This window comes from Bombyx mandarina, chromosome 02 (assembly GCF_030267445.1).
Source record: "Bombyx mandarina strain Sakado chromosome 02, ASM3026744v2".
Taxonomy (NCBI): Eukaryota; Metazoa; Arthropoda; class Insecta; order Lepidoptera; family Bombycidae; genus Bombyx; species Bombyx mandarina.
In genome coordinates this window covers 1,908,900-1,922,503 of record NC_143209.1, presented here as the reverse complement: position 1 = coordinate 1,922,503, position 13,604 = coordinate 1,908,900, and the positions used below count along the sequence as shown (strand labels likewise).

Here is a 13,604-nt window from a genome sequence, read left to right as displayed (position 1 = left end):
AAAGTATTGTAGAATTCCGCAAGATTCCGTCCTCGCCTCACCCTGTACAGTCATTACATTAAAGACATTCATGGGTCACCACTGACCCAGCTATCCAAAGGCACTGAAGGAGCAGCTGTTACCTCGGTCATATCTTTCGAACATTTTAAGTGGTTAAGCAAGATTAACCCTATCAAGAGCATCTGGATAAGGCAAAGGTGGTGAGAAAAGGGGACCTTAATCCGTATCTCATTCCGCTGTAGACGCAGGCACATCAGCTCCCAATCGTTTCTTCGGTTCTATGGTTCGGTTCTTCTCAGGACTGTGGCTTATTTTGGAACCGGTGGTAGAGTTAACATTGTTATTTATATTTTGACATTCAACAAGTGTGTTATAATGACATCTAAGTTGAAATAAATGATTTTGAATTTGAATTTGAATTTTGTTGCGTTAAATGCCATAAAAGTTAATTACTTAAATGCCCTACAAACACTACATATCCGATTTGTAGAATAAACGTTAGTGTGCCATTGGACGTGTGGGACGTGGATCCTTTGGACGATAATCTGCGTCTCGAACTTAGAGAGCATATAAAATCAACATCGAGACAGCGACCTGAAAAAGTAAATTCCTAATCCTGACGCCGTAATTACATCCCTGATCTTTTTTTTTTTTATTGCTTAGATGGGTGGACGAGCTCACAGCCCACCTGGTGTTATGTGGTTACTGGAGCCCATAGACATCTACAACGTAAATGCGCCACCCACCTTGAGATATAAGTTCTAAAGCCTCAGTATAGTTACAACGGCTACCCCACCCTTCAAACCGAAACGCATTACTGCTTCACGGCAGAAATAGGCAGGGCGGTGGTACCTACCCGTGCGGACTCACAAGAGGTCCTACCACCAGATCTTAGCAGCAACTAGTAATGGTCGTCGCCCTAGATAAGTCGCCTGATGAATCTATTCGATCAAGTGCCAATACTATTGGACGCTTTTAGTTCTAACGCAAGAAGCAGCAAACCTTTGAAAAAACTATTAATTGCATTTACAGTCAAACGATTTGTTGGCGGTCACCCATCTCCTTGGAATATGAACAAGCCAGTGGTACAGCCAAGACTATACACATTTTAATCGCAATTAAAATGGACATGTCACAGTGCTGAAGAGACACACTTGTCGTCATCCCCAAGGCTTGCTAGAGTGACGGGTCATGCAATGCCTGCAGCCAGCGTCTTCGTCATAACCAGGTTGTTTGTTCACTTTGTAGGAGGCCTACCTTCGCGGCGCCTTCCGGTGTATGTTCGATAATCGAGAACTTTTTGGGACCACCAGGAATCTGTTTTACTAACAATGCCAACAGCTACTTCAACCTCATATTAAACTAAAACCAGATTTTGATGCTTTGCAAATCTTTATTTTTCAATTTCAGGATCTTGTTGCATCATGCCAGTTGATGTCATCAGTAAAAGCGACCACCGTATCCGCAGCCGCAGGTAGGGGCGCAATGTCCGCAGATAGAGACGCAGCCGCCAGCGCAGGCGGGACCTCCGAACTCGACACCACCGATGATGGGCACGCGGCCGCCGACAGCGGTGACACCACAGACGGGCAGCTCACCGGCGACACCCACATTACCAATGCCCTCACCGCCATAGCTACCGTAACCACCGCCGTATCCGCCATAGCCATATCCGCCGCCGTATCCACCCAAGCCGTAGCCGAGTCCGTAACCGCCCAGGCCGCCTCCACAGCCGCAGCCTCCCAGTCCTCTACCCAGGCACTGTCCGTACACGTTCTAAAATATTTACATAGAAAATATTATAAAATTTTGGTGGAAAATCAAATAAAGTGTCTATAATAAATAGATCTTGACTTTTACACACGTCCTAAAACAGTCACACAGATAAAAATTTTGAAAAGAATCGCATACTAGTACATTAAATACAACCGAGAAAGTTACAGAAGACTTTTCGGAACGTAAAATTTACCTTAAATAGAAAATAAATGAAATACTTACTTGGATCAGGCAAGCCTGAGCGCAGAGGAGGAGGAAAGCGAAGGTGGACATGTTGCAATGTATTCAGATACTTGATCTAGAATGTTTCCAACTACAGAACATCACCTTATATAGCAGCCGAGGGTCGTGGTCACCTTGAGATAACAGAACATTTTGTAACGTAGCACCGTTGTACTAATCGTTGTTTAATTCAAGCCTTCTGAAAGGATTTCAAAATTTCATAGAATCAATGTTGATTTTGAAGGCAAAAATTGGGAAATAATGTCAAAAGTCACGTCAATAATTCATTAAGATAAACTCTACGAGAACGATAAGGCAAATAGTTGTGTATAAAAGCTGAAGCAGCTCAAGTGAACTCATTCTGAAGTCATTCAGTGAAACAACATGGCCGCTAAACTCATTCTCTTCGTCTGCGCCTCCGCCCTCGTGGCACAGGTACGTCTTTACAATACGCTTTTCTTAGCTTCGTACGTATGTTAGTATGTATATATGTAACAGAAAGTTTGAACATCATTTTATTCCCCTTAAAAATGTTAGATTAACTCGAAATTTGTCATAAAAGCGATCAACAACAATTCAATAATATCAACAATTAGCGATGTTTTGTTGGGACTATGACAGCTCTTCCACAATACTAACAAAGCGTAATTCAACCGCTGTACAAATTAATAGCTTATTATTGACATGTAGATGTTTAACTGTAACATGATATTAAATAAACAATAGTTTAATTAAACTATAAAATACGCTTTTATAGAAAATCCAACAAAAAATAATAATTAATCAATTGTAAAAAAGCGAGAGGTCCTTTTTAAGATAATGTCAAAATCGTAATCCTTCTACTCATATCTGTCAATTATCGCTTTTTTTACAGTAAATTTATTATTTGAAACATGAGATACTTACTGGTGGTAGGACCCACCCCGTCTATTTCTGCCGTGAAGCAGTAATGCGTTTCGGTTTGAAGGGTGGGCAGCTGTTGTAACTATACTGAGACCTTAGAACTTATGTCTCAAGGTGGATGGCGCATTTACGTTTTAGATATCTATGGGATCCAGTAACCACTTCTCCAGGTGGTCTGTGAGCTCGTCCACCAATCTTAAGTAATAAAATAAAAAAAAAAAATTCCTCAAACCGTAAATATTAAATTGTTCCTTATTCTTGTTCACAGTCCGTTTTGGGCATCGGTTGTGGTTGCGGATGTGGCGGTTGGGGCTATGGTGGTCTGGGCTACGGTGGTCTGGGCTACGGTGGTCTGGGCTACGGTGGTCTGGGCTACGGTGGTCTGGGCTATGGTGGTCTGGGCTATGGTGGTCTGGGTTACGGTGGTTACGGATTCGGGGGTTTCGGCGCTGGATGTGGTGGTTTCTCCGGTGGCGGTCTCGTTGTGTCTTCTGCCTCGGCTGCTCCTACTGGCCTAGGTGTACGTTCCGAGAACAGGTACGAGGGTGGCGTCGGTGTCTGCGGTAACGTACCTTTCGTTGGTACCGCTGAGGTCGCTGGCGAGCTCCCCACCGGTGGTATTGGTGATATCAACTACAGCTGCGGAGATGGCGTTGTCGCTATCACCCGAGAGGATGGATTCGGCTATGGTGCTGGCTATGGTCTGGGCTACGGAGGCGGCTACGGTCTCGGCTATGGAGGCTACGGCGGATGCGGATGTGGCTGCGGATACTAAATATGATAACGTGACTTACGGCTGAATTTACTCGACTTGATTGAGAAATAAAATTTAATTGCAGCAAATGTAGTTTGATACTATTCATTTTAGAAAGGTATCCTTTCGTTAGCTCCCTGAATTATGAAAATAAACACACTTTACATACATACATACATCTTTATTTTAGTATTACAGAGTGAACTGATGGCAAAAAGGACCACAATAGATTTCATAATCCAAACATAATTATTATAAGGAAAACATACAAGACTTCGTAACCTAATGGAAACGCCCGGTGTATATTCCTATGAAATGAAATGACTTTTCGGTGTTCAAATCTTAAAGGCAGATTATTATTAAGCTATTGCATAGCTTTTATCGCGGACTTTGGGCGCGGCGACCGAATCAAGAAATTCCGTAACAAAATAAAACCTAACACCCCCACTCCGCCTATCATGCAGCTCGAGCTCAACACATTCACACGTTGCGCTTGTGTAGTATTTGTGAATAAGCGCGCGGAGTGACGTCACACAGCATGCGCATCATGAAAAGTCTGTCCATCTCTCTCTCGCACGGTCTAGCTTATGAGTGTGAAGGGGACAGTTAATGTTTTTTTTTTTAATGTTTATAAATATAGAGTGATCTTATTTTATTATTGTTTTAATATTAAATTATTATTGTCTAATTATAATTGCATAAGTTGATAAAAATGCTTTACCGCGGCAGTCCCTGACAAGTGTCTTTTTTCTCTTTTTTCTATGTTTAAAGTATTTCTGGTGGCCCGGGAGCCTTTCCAGTTTCACCAGGACAGGTGGACGAGCAAAAGCTCGGCCAGGAGTGGTGAGATTTGCTAATAGCTGCCCGAGCGCCTCCGAAGAAAGCCTAAGAACTCAAGAGTAGCTGATTCGCGAATGAATCTACCACTGGATCGGAATCGCGACCCGCTGAGAAGATCCGGCGAGAAACTCAGTCGGCTGATACATGGGTTAGGTTGCACGTCGAACACTTTGCCGAGTTCGACGAGTACGGCGAGTACGGTTACCGGGATCCCTAAGCCTGCTCCTAGTGTTAGAGCTGAAGGTGTCTAATGCAAGAGTTATTGGGTCTGATGGAGATGATAAATAGCTTGGGAGACAAGCACCTTACCGGGTCTAACTCGGCATAGGAATCAGACGGAAGTGAAAAAGCAATATTTAATGTTTAAGCGATATTGGAACGAAGTTCCTTATCGCGCGTTGTGAAAGGGGGCTAGACGGAAAAAATTCTTACGAAAAGTTGTCACGACACTTTTTGCTATAAATTCTTACGAAAAGTTGTCACGACACTTTTTTTTCATAATCCAAACATAATTATTATAAGGAAAACATACAAGACTTCGTAACCTAATGGAAACGCCCGGTGTATATTCCTATGAAATGAAATGACTTTTCGGTGTTCAAATCTTAAAGGCAGATTATTATTAAGCTATTGCATAGCTTTTATCGCGGACTTTGGGCGCGGCGACCGAATCAAGAAATTCCGTAACAAAATAAAACCTAACACCCCCACTCCGCCTATCATGCAGCTCGAGCTCAACACATTCACACGTTGCGCTTGTGTAGTATTTGTGAATAAGCGCGCGGAGTGACGTCACACAGCATGCGCATCATGAAAAGTCTGTCCATCTCTCTCTCGCACGGTCTAGCTTATGAGTGTGAAGGGGACAGTTAATGTTTTTTTTTTTAATGTTTATAAATATAGAGTGATCTTATTTTATTATTGTTTTAATATTAAATTATTATTGTCTAATTATAATTGCATAAGTTGATAAAAATGCTTTACCGCGGCAGTCCCTGACAAGTGTCTTTTTTCTCTTTTTTCTATGTTTAAAGTATTTCTGGTGGCCCGGGAGCCTTTCCAGTTTCACCAGGACAGGTGGACGAGCAAAAGCTCGGCCAGGAGTGGTGAGATTTGCTAATAGCTGCCCGAGCGCCTCCGAAGAAAGCCTAAGAACTCAAGAGTAGCTGATTCGCGAATGAATCTACCACTGGATCGGAATCGCGACCCGCTGAGAAGATCCGGCGAGAAACTCAGTCGGCTGATACATGGGTTAGGTTGCACGTCGAACACTTTGCCGAGTTCGACGAGTACGGCGAGTACGCTTACCGGGATCCCTAAGCCTGCTCCTAGTGTTAGAGCTGAAGGTGTCTAATGCAAGAGTTATTGGGTCTGATGGAGATGATAAATAGCTTGGGAGACAAGCACCCTACCGGGTCTAACTCGGCATAGGAATCAGACGGAAGTGAAAAAGCAATATTTAATGTTTAAGCGATATTGGAACGAAGTTCCTTATCGCGCGTTGTGAAAGGGGGCTAGACGGAAAAAATTCTTACGAAAAGTTGTCACGACACTTTTTGCTATAAATTCTTACGAAAAGTTGTCACGACACTTTTTAGATCCGTCATTCTGACCAATCAACGTGTAGGCGCTTATCGCGTGACATTGCTCGTATCCGATTGGTCCGCGTAATGAGTACAGTTTCTCGAGATAGCGTTTCAACAATAGTAATTTAGTTCATAGTATTGTTTTTTTCTTCTTCATAATGCCGTAATTTATTATTATAACTTAAAAAAATATTACAATTCCTTCACTAATTAATCGAAAGGAACTTCGTTCCATCCGGGTGTCCCTTGACACCTCTGAAGTTTTTTATGTTATTTAATGTCAAGATGTCCAAATCCACAGTTGACAGGGGCATAATAAAACCGCTGTCAGTTAGGACGCTTTTCGTAGCGTTGTCGAAAAAGGCCCCTTATAGCAAGCAGTCTGGTAGCACCGAGCAAAGGAGTTCATTTAGAACCTGACATGTGGTAAGAAATATATGCATACGCATTGCACATGAACGCAGTGGAGAATTACATGGCGTAGTGGAGAGTGGTGTGGTAATAAAATGGAAAAGCATCGCAAATACTGATAATAAAGCGTATGGATTTACCCTTATAGGTAGATTCCACCACCCTGCCTGATCCTGATATAAAGCAGTCTAGCGTTACTTTTCGAAGGGTGGTAAAGCCGGTATACTACTATTCAATTTAGATTTAAATCTTGTGCTTCAAGATGGATGGCGGTTTCCAAGTTGTGAAATGAGCTCCGGTATCACAAATGGTACTAAACCTTCTTAGCAAAGTAAGCGAAAGGACTTACAGAAAAACAAGAAATAAATTAAAATATTTGTTTTATTATATTATATTAGGATCATTTTTCTTTCCAATTTCACTGACGGCAACTTGACATTTCTTAGTAGAAACTGCTGCGGCCGCATCCGCAGATGGGTGCGCAGTGTCCGCAGATAGAAACGGTACCAACGGCACAGGCCTGACCTCCGTACTCGACGGCACCGATGATGGGCACCCGACCACTGATAGCGGTGGTACCAGCGACGGGCAGCTCACCGGCAACACCCACGTTGCCGATTCCCTCGCCGCCATATGAGCCACAGCGGGCGCCGTATCCCCCGTCGATTCCGTTCCACCCAGCACCGAGTCCATTCCAGCCTGCTCCGAGTCCGTTCCAGCCGTTCCAACCAGCTCCGCAGCCGCAACCGCCTAACCCTTCCAAGTACTGGCCGTAGACATTCTATAAACATGAAATGTACCTCTGTTTGAATTTCAATCCATTATCTCGCTTCATAATCTACCACCTAATCACTATGGACATGATAGAAATACGTGTAATGATCTAGAAAGAGTGTCATCACCGTAGCAATGCCACACAGAGACTTTCAACCTTAGTGTATGGAGTGAATAGTGCAGAAGAACGCATGACCCTTTGTTGTTTTAACCGATTCCGACATGGATATTTTAATCTGAAAGACGAACCCTGTTGTCGCCCGAAATCTAAAGTCAACAACAAAGAATTAAGGGTGAAAGTGGAAGCTGACGATACTCAGCCAACGCTGTGTTAGCATCAGCTTTCAACTTTAGCAGCAAAATAATATTGGTCCATTTGCGTCAAATTTGTAAGGTAAAAAAAAATTGATAAGTGGTTGCCGCAAGATCTGAACGATCTCCAGCGCGACGAACGCGCTAAGGTATGCCTTTTGTTGCTTAAAGGGCAAAAGAAACGAAGGGATTTCGAACCGCATTGTCATTTGCGATGAAAAATGGATACGTTATGATAATAGTAAGCAGTCGTCGTGATGGGTAGACTGGTGCAGCATCTAAGCAATGCCCGAAACGGAAGTTTACCCCTAAACAGCCACGTTCACTGTTGGTGGTCTAGTGTCGGTATTATTCGTCACAGCTTCTTAACAAATTACACCAGCGTCAGCATTTTACGTTGATATCTTTGGCTACCGGTAATCACTTAGTTTTTTTTTTTTTTTATTGCTTAAATGGGTGGACGAGCTCACAGCCCACCTAGTGTTAAGTGGTTACTAGAGCCCATAGACATCTACAACGTAAATGCGCCACCCACCTTGAGATATAAGTTCTAAGATCTCAGTATAGTTACAACGGCTTCAAACAGAAACGCATTACTGCTTCATGGCAGAAATAGGCAGGGCGGTGGTACCTACCCGCGTGGACTCAGAAGAGTTCCTATCACCAGCAATTACGCAAATTATAACTTTGCGGGTTTGATTTTTTATTACACGATGTTATTCCTTTACGTATTTTATTACAAAAATTGGTAGTCGTCTGAGATTCGAACACCGCTCGACACGAATGCACCGGACGTCTTATCCGTCAGAACGGCCACGATGACTTCTAAAATATCACGTGGGCTGTGAGCTCCTCCACATATATCACACAAAATAAGTAAAATAACACAGAGAACGCTTCTGCCCATTCAGCGCCGGATCCTTTAGTCGCTACTTATTACTGGAAGAATTACTTTACTGGAAGAATGCGAGAGTAAGGTGGTGATATTCTGGGCCGAAATTTCACAGCCAACTCGAGTATGTAGTGCGTAAGCAAAAACAGTCCAGAACCAAGGTACTCACTTGGATGAGGCAAGCCTGCACGCAGAGGATGAAGAAAGTGAAGAAAGAAGACATGTTGCTGTATGATATTCACGAACTGGCTACAGAATGATTTTACGTTCAAATAATATGTAGTATCTACATATTTATACTGCCTTTTTTTATACTACATTTAATACAATTTCATTAGGTTTTCGAAATAGTAATTCTTGATAGTACAATACTTTTCTTTTTGTGTAAATTACCACGTACCGTTGTATATTTTCGCCCCAATTTCACCATCGTTAGATAACACTGTTGTGAAAAGGGTTTACAACTCCGATGAGTGTGAGTCACGTATAGTAAATAGATAATGGATGCATTAGAAACATATTCGTATAAAACGAGGAATAGCTTACACTGAACTCATTGTGTAGTCATTCAGCGAAACAACATGGCCGTTAAACTCATTCTCTTGGTCTGCATCGCAGCTCTTGCTCAGGTTGGTAAATTTTCTTATACACTGTTCTTTTGCTAATTCTGTATGCTAAAACTGTATTATATTTAATCAGATGTGTCCACGGTCTAACACATAAGACGCGAGGTGCTAAGTGTATCCAATAACTCCTAACACGTGCCTACGAACAACTTGCATGAAGGAACTTCATGTGTTAGCAATTAAAGCACCCAAATTTTATATCCTACGGTATTAGTGACAACAGTAAACACCACTACCGCGCTCAGGGATAGTTGTGGCATGCGTTGCAGTTTGAAAGTTGGGCTGAGCGTGATATAGTGCTTTTGAGACTTTAACCCTTCATCTGAAGGGTGATATTGAAATATCTGTGGAGTACGGTTCTCATGAATTCATTTGTCCACTAAGAGCAATATGTTTTCTGTCATTTGTAGTCTGCTATGGGCATCGGTTGTGGCTGCGGTGGACGTGGCTACGGAGGTCTTGGGTACGGAGGACCTGGGTACGGTGGACTCGGATATGGTGGGCTCGGATATGGTGGCTACGGCGGTCTCGGAGGAGGATGTGGCCGAGGCTTCTCAGGTGGAAGCCTTCCTGTAGCAACCTCCTCTGCCGCCCCTACTGGTCTGGGTGTCGCGTCCGAAAACGAATACGAAGGTACTGTCGCTGTCTGCGGTAACCTGCCTTTCCTAGGCTCCGCTCTAGTAGAGGGCGTCTTTCCCACTGCGGGTCTTGGCGGTATCTTCTACGGCTGCGGCGATGGCTTCGTCGGCATCACCGCTGAGAGAGGCAACGGCTATGCTGGTGGTCTCGGCTACGGTGCCGGATATGATGGCATCGGCTACGGCGCTGGATACGGTCTTGGCTACGCCGGAAACGGATGCGGCTGCGGCTATGGTGAAATCTGGTGAATAACCAACCAATCATGCACCAATAAAACCTGCATACAATAAAAATATTTTGATTCATACGCTGTTGTTTTAATTGTGATCATTGGAGTAGCGTGTTATTTTGCTAGCTCTAATGAAATGTCGAACTCAGAGTTCTTCCAACATTAAAATCACCGACAAGTCTTGATGCAATGATCTGTCATTATAGATGACAGCTTCTTGAGCTGTGGTCAAATCCGGTTTGAAAAGCAACGATATATCAAGATAATAGTAAAACAAACGTCTTGGCCATGTTATAAGAATCAAGCTAAATAATCGAATTGATACACATATCCATAAGACGAGCCCTTGATGTTCGAATTTCTAGAGATACTAATCTGTTCTCTCTTAGTCTCTTCAATACTTATCATTTAGAGTAGTCATAGCCTCATGGCTCCAATTCTTTTTTAGCTTAGCAAAATCAATTGAGGCAAACCTTGACATGCTTCTAATGAGGCTAGCCTTTACAGATAATTAGTACAAGTGAAAGTTTTGAAATTAACAAATGGCTATCAGACCTCATCATCTATAATCAAATTTATTAATGTAATAACATTATTCTATGTGTTTTATTTATTTAGTAGGTGGTAGGACCTCTTGTGAGTCCGCACGGGTAGGTACCATCACCTTGCTTATTTCTGAGGAGAAGCAGTAATGCGTTTCGGTTTAGAGGGGGGAGGGGATGCTGTTGTAACTATACTGAGACCTTAAAACTTATATCTCAAGGTGGGTGGCGACATTCACGTTGTAGATGTCTATGGGCTCCAGTAACCACTTAAACACCAGGTGGACGGTGTTCCCCGTTTACAGTTTTTTTTCTTTTCTTAGACACTGCTTGGTTTCCTTTACGTCTGTACACTGTGTATCTATCATGGAGAAATTATCTGAAAAGAATACGTGGTGTTACGTGGTGGGGTTCTTCATAAAAAAATATTATATCTACGCTAAAATTATCACAATGCGCGATAATAAATCTTTAAATAAAAAATAGATTATTGCCGTGCTCTTCTAAATCTCTGGCAATGAATTACTTGACAACCCAGCAAGCCAAATATAGCAACACAAAAAAAACCTGTCTTTAATAATTGGTACATTGTAATCAAAAGTTACGGTGTAGGCTGCAATTTTATTATATTCTCTCATTCCAATTAAGTATCAGTTCATACTATCAGTAGATTCTACCACATCTACATCAGCATCCGTTTCCGGCGTAGCCTCCATAACTGAAACTATATCTAGCACCGTAGCAGAGACGACCAGCGTAGCCGATGCTTCTCTCATCGGTGATGCCATGCCGACGCCGCCGTCATCGCAACCGTAGTTGATACCACCAGCACCATAAGTGGGGAACTCTCCGGCGTAATCAGCAGTACCAAGAAACGGCAGGCTACCGCAAACACCGACAGCAGGCGGTGACAACGGAGAAACCTCCTCCGTTAGAAGCACCAAGAGCGAAAGCAGCGCAGATGGCCTTGACCGTTGGCCCGACCTCTATAACCACGACTGCCGTCACAACCACCGAAGCCAGTGTCGATGCGGTCAAAATATTGACCCACGGCTGCCTAAAGATACGTGAAGATGTACATTTCAAAATAAAGATCAGCTTATAAGCATTGAGAAGCTTTAACTTGAGCAAGGGCAGATGCGCAGACGAAGAGGATGGACTTATGCTATACCACTGAATTACCACAGAATATCTTCATTCAAATTCAAATTCAAATTCAAATTCAAATTCAAATTCAAAATCATTTATTTCAACTTGGATGTCATCAAAAACACACTTGTTGAATGTCAAAATGTAAAAGAAAATGTTAACTCTACCACCGGTTCCAAAAAAAGCCACAGTCCTGAGAAGAACCGGCGAAACAAACTCAGCGGGCTTTTTTTTTTTTTTTTTGTATTTTCTCAACTATTTTCTTTTTTTTTAAACAAGAAAACATATTTACAGTATACAAAAAAACAAGTCAAAAAAATACAATTCAAATAAATAATAATAATAATGAAAAATGAAAAGGCCAGGAGCGAACGCCTCATTCCCACGTAGTGCCATCTAGTAAAAAATCCTTAACTTTATAATATGCCTTGTTGCACAAACGTTCCTTGACAGTTTTCTTAAATCTATGAACAGGTAGTAGTTGAACGTTTTGTGGGATCTTGTTGAAAAGCTGTACACCCAGCCCCCTGAAAGAGTTGCTTATTTTCTTAATTCGAGCCGCCGGCAACGCAAGCCTATGTTTGTTCCTAGTGTTCACATTATGCAAATCGCAGACTCTGGGGAATTCTACAATGTTTTTACGCACGTACAATAAATTTTCAAAAATGTATTGGGACGCTAAAGTTAGAATTTTGATTTCCTTAAACTTGTCCCTCAAGGATTCCCTCGGGTGCATATTATAAATAGCACGAATAGCCCTCTTCTGCAGGATGAAAATCGTTTCGACATCGGCAGCATTGCCCCATAGCAAAATGCCATAGGACATAACACTATGAAAATAACTGAAATAAACTAGACGTGCCGTATCTTCATCAGTATACGTTCGTATTTTTTTTACCGCAAACGCTGCAGAACTAAGTCTATTCGCTAACTTGCATATGTGAGGACCCCACTGCAGCCTGGAATCAACTGTTATACCAAGAAAAACTGTCGAATCAACAAGCTCCAGTGTCTCTCCACTTACAATGATATTAGTGTCTACTTGTCTAACATTAGGTGTGGTAAATTTTATACATTTTGTTTTTTTGTTATTTAATAACAGATTATTAACACTAAACCAATGTACCACGCGCGAGATAGCATCATTCACATCGTCATAATCTTCCAATTGTCGTTTAATTTTAAACAATAAGGATGTATCATCAGCGAATAATACGACCTCGTGACGGGTTTCAATAAACTTTGGTAAATCATTGATATACACAAGAAATAAGAAGGGACCCAATATGGAACCCTGAGGAACACCCATATTAAGTAAGACACCGGAAGATCTCTTTCCTTTAACGTCTACCTTTTGGATTCTTCCGGATAAATAAGATTTAATAAGTTCTAATGAAACGCCCCTAATACCATAATGGTGTAATTTCCTCAACAATGTATTATGCTCAACACAATCAAAAGCTTTAGATAAGTCGCAGAATACCCCAAGGGCATTATGCGATTCCTCCCAAGCCTGAAAAATATTTTTAATAAGATCTACACCTGCATCAATAGTCGAACGGCCTCTAGTGAATCCATATTGTGATTTATATCAGCTTCTATAAAGAACTATGTGCTAAAAAAATATGATCTACATTAAAAAGTACTTTGAAATGCATCAGAACGATAGCTTTCTTCAAATTAAGGTTATCTTGAATGTTGATGAAATTTGGAACAAAACGTGTCAAAATACAAGAAAATCAAAAGTTTCATAATAACAAGAGTCACTGTTTTGAAACGGTAAACAAGTTGGATGGATCAAAACAGTATATAAAACTGAAATATGGGAATAAAATCATTACACCGACACATAAAAAAAAAAAGATATCTGTACACCGGGCGCCACCTATCTACGGGCATGTTTTTCGACCCGCTGAATACGAATTTTAAGTCAGTTTAGGCCGTCCAGC

At 41.8% G+C, this 13,604-nt stretch overlaps 4 protein-coding genes across 5 annotated transcripts; 2 read left to right on the top strand and 2 right to left on the bottom strand.

Moving 5' to 3' along the window:
- Positions 1-1,384: 1,384 nt before the first annotated feature.
- On the bottom strand, positions 1,385-2,064 carry LOC114252172 (chorion class A protein L11-like). Its single transcript, XM_028186680.2, has 2 exons — positions 1,999-2,064; positions 1,385-1,776 (listed from the first exon to the last, which is right to left on the bottom strand). Exons 1-2 carry the CDS (start codon positions 2,047-2,049, stop codon positions 1,441-1,443), a joined length of 387 nt encoding a protein of 128 aa, XP_028042481.2. The 5' UTR covers positions 2,050-2,064; the 3' UTR covers positions 1,385-1,440.
- Positions 2,065-2,376: 312 nt separating this feature from the next.
- Positions 2,377-3,696, top strand: LOC114252174 (chorion class B protein L11-like). Of its 2 annotated transcripts, XM_089734686.1 has the most exons (3): positions 2,377-2,433; positions 3,170-3,261; positions 3,337-3,696. In XM_089734686.1, the coding sequence occupies exons 1-3, from the start codon at positions 2,383-2,385 to the stop codon at positions 3,674-3,676; spliced, it is 483 nt and encodes a 160-aa protein (XP_089590812.1). In that variant the 5' UTR covers positions 2,377-2,382; the 3' UTR covers positions 3,677-3,696. The 2 variants fall into 2 exon arrangements, with proteins under 2 accessions (XP_089590812.1, XP_089590818.1); XM_089734692.1 differs by having other exon boundaries at positions 3,170-3,696.
- A 3,238-nt stretch (positions 3,697-6,934) lies between these two features.
- Positions 6,935-8,693, bottom strand: LOC114251178 (chorion class A protein L12). The gene is made up of 2 exons (XM_028185361.2): positions 8,640-8,693; positions 6,935-7,273 (listed from the first exon to the last, which is right to left on the bottom strand). The coding sequence occupies exons 1-2, from the start codon at positions 8,691-8,693 to the stop codon at positions 6,935-6,937; spliced, it is 393 nt and encodes a 130-aa protein (XP_028041162.2).
- Positions 8,694-9,510: 817 nt separating this feature from the next.
- On the top strand, positions 9,511-9,983 carry LOC114251167 (chorion class B protein M2410). Its single transcript, XM_028185349.2, has one exon. The coding sequence runs from the start codon at positions 9,513-9,515 to the stop codon at positions 9,981-9,983; it is 471 nt and encodes a 156-aa protein (XP_028041150.2). The 5' UTR covers positions 9,511-9,512.
- Positions 9,984-13,604: the final 3,621 nt, after the last annotated feature.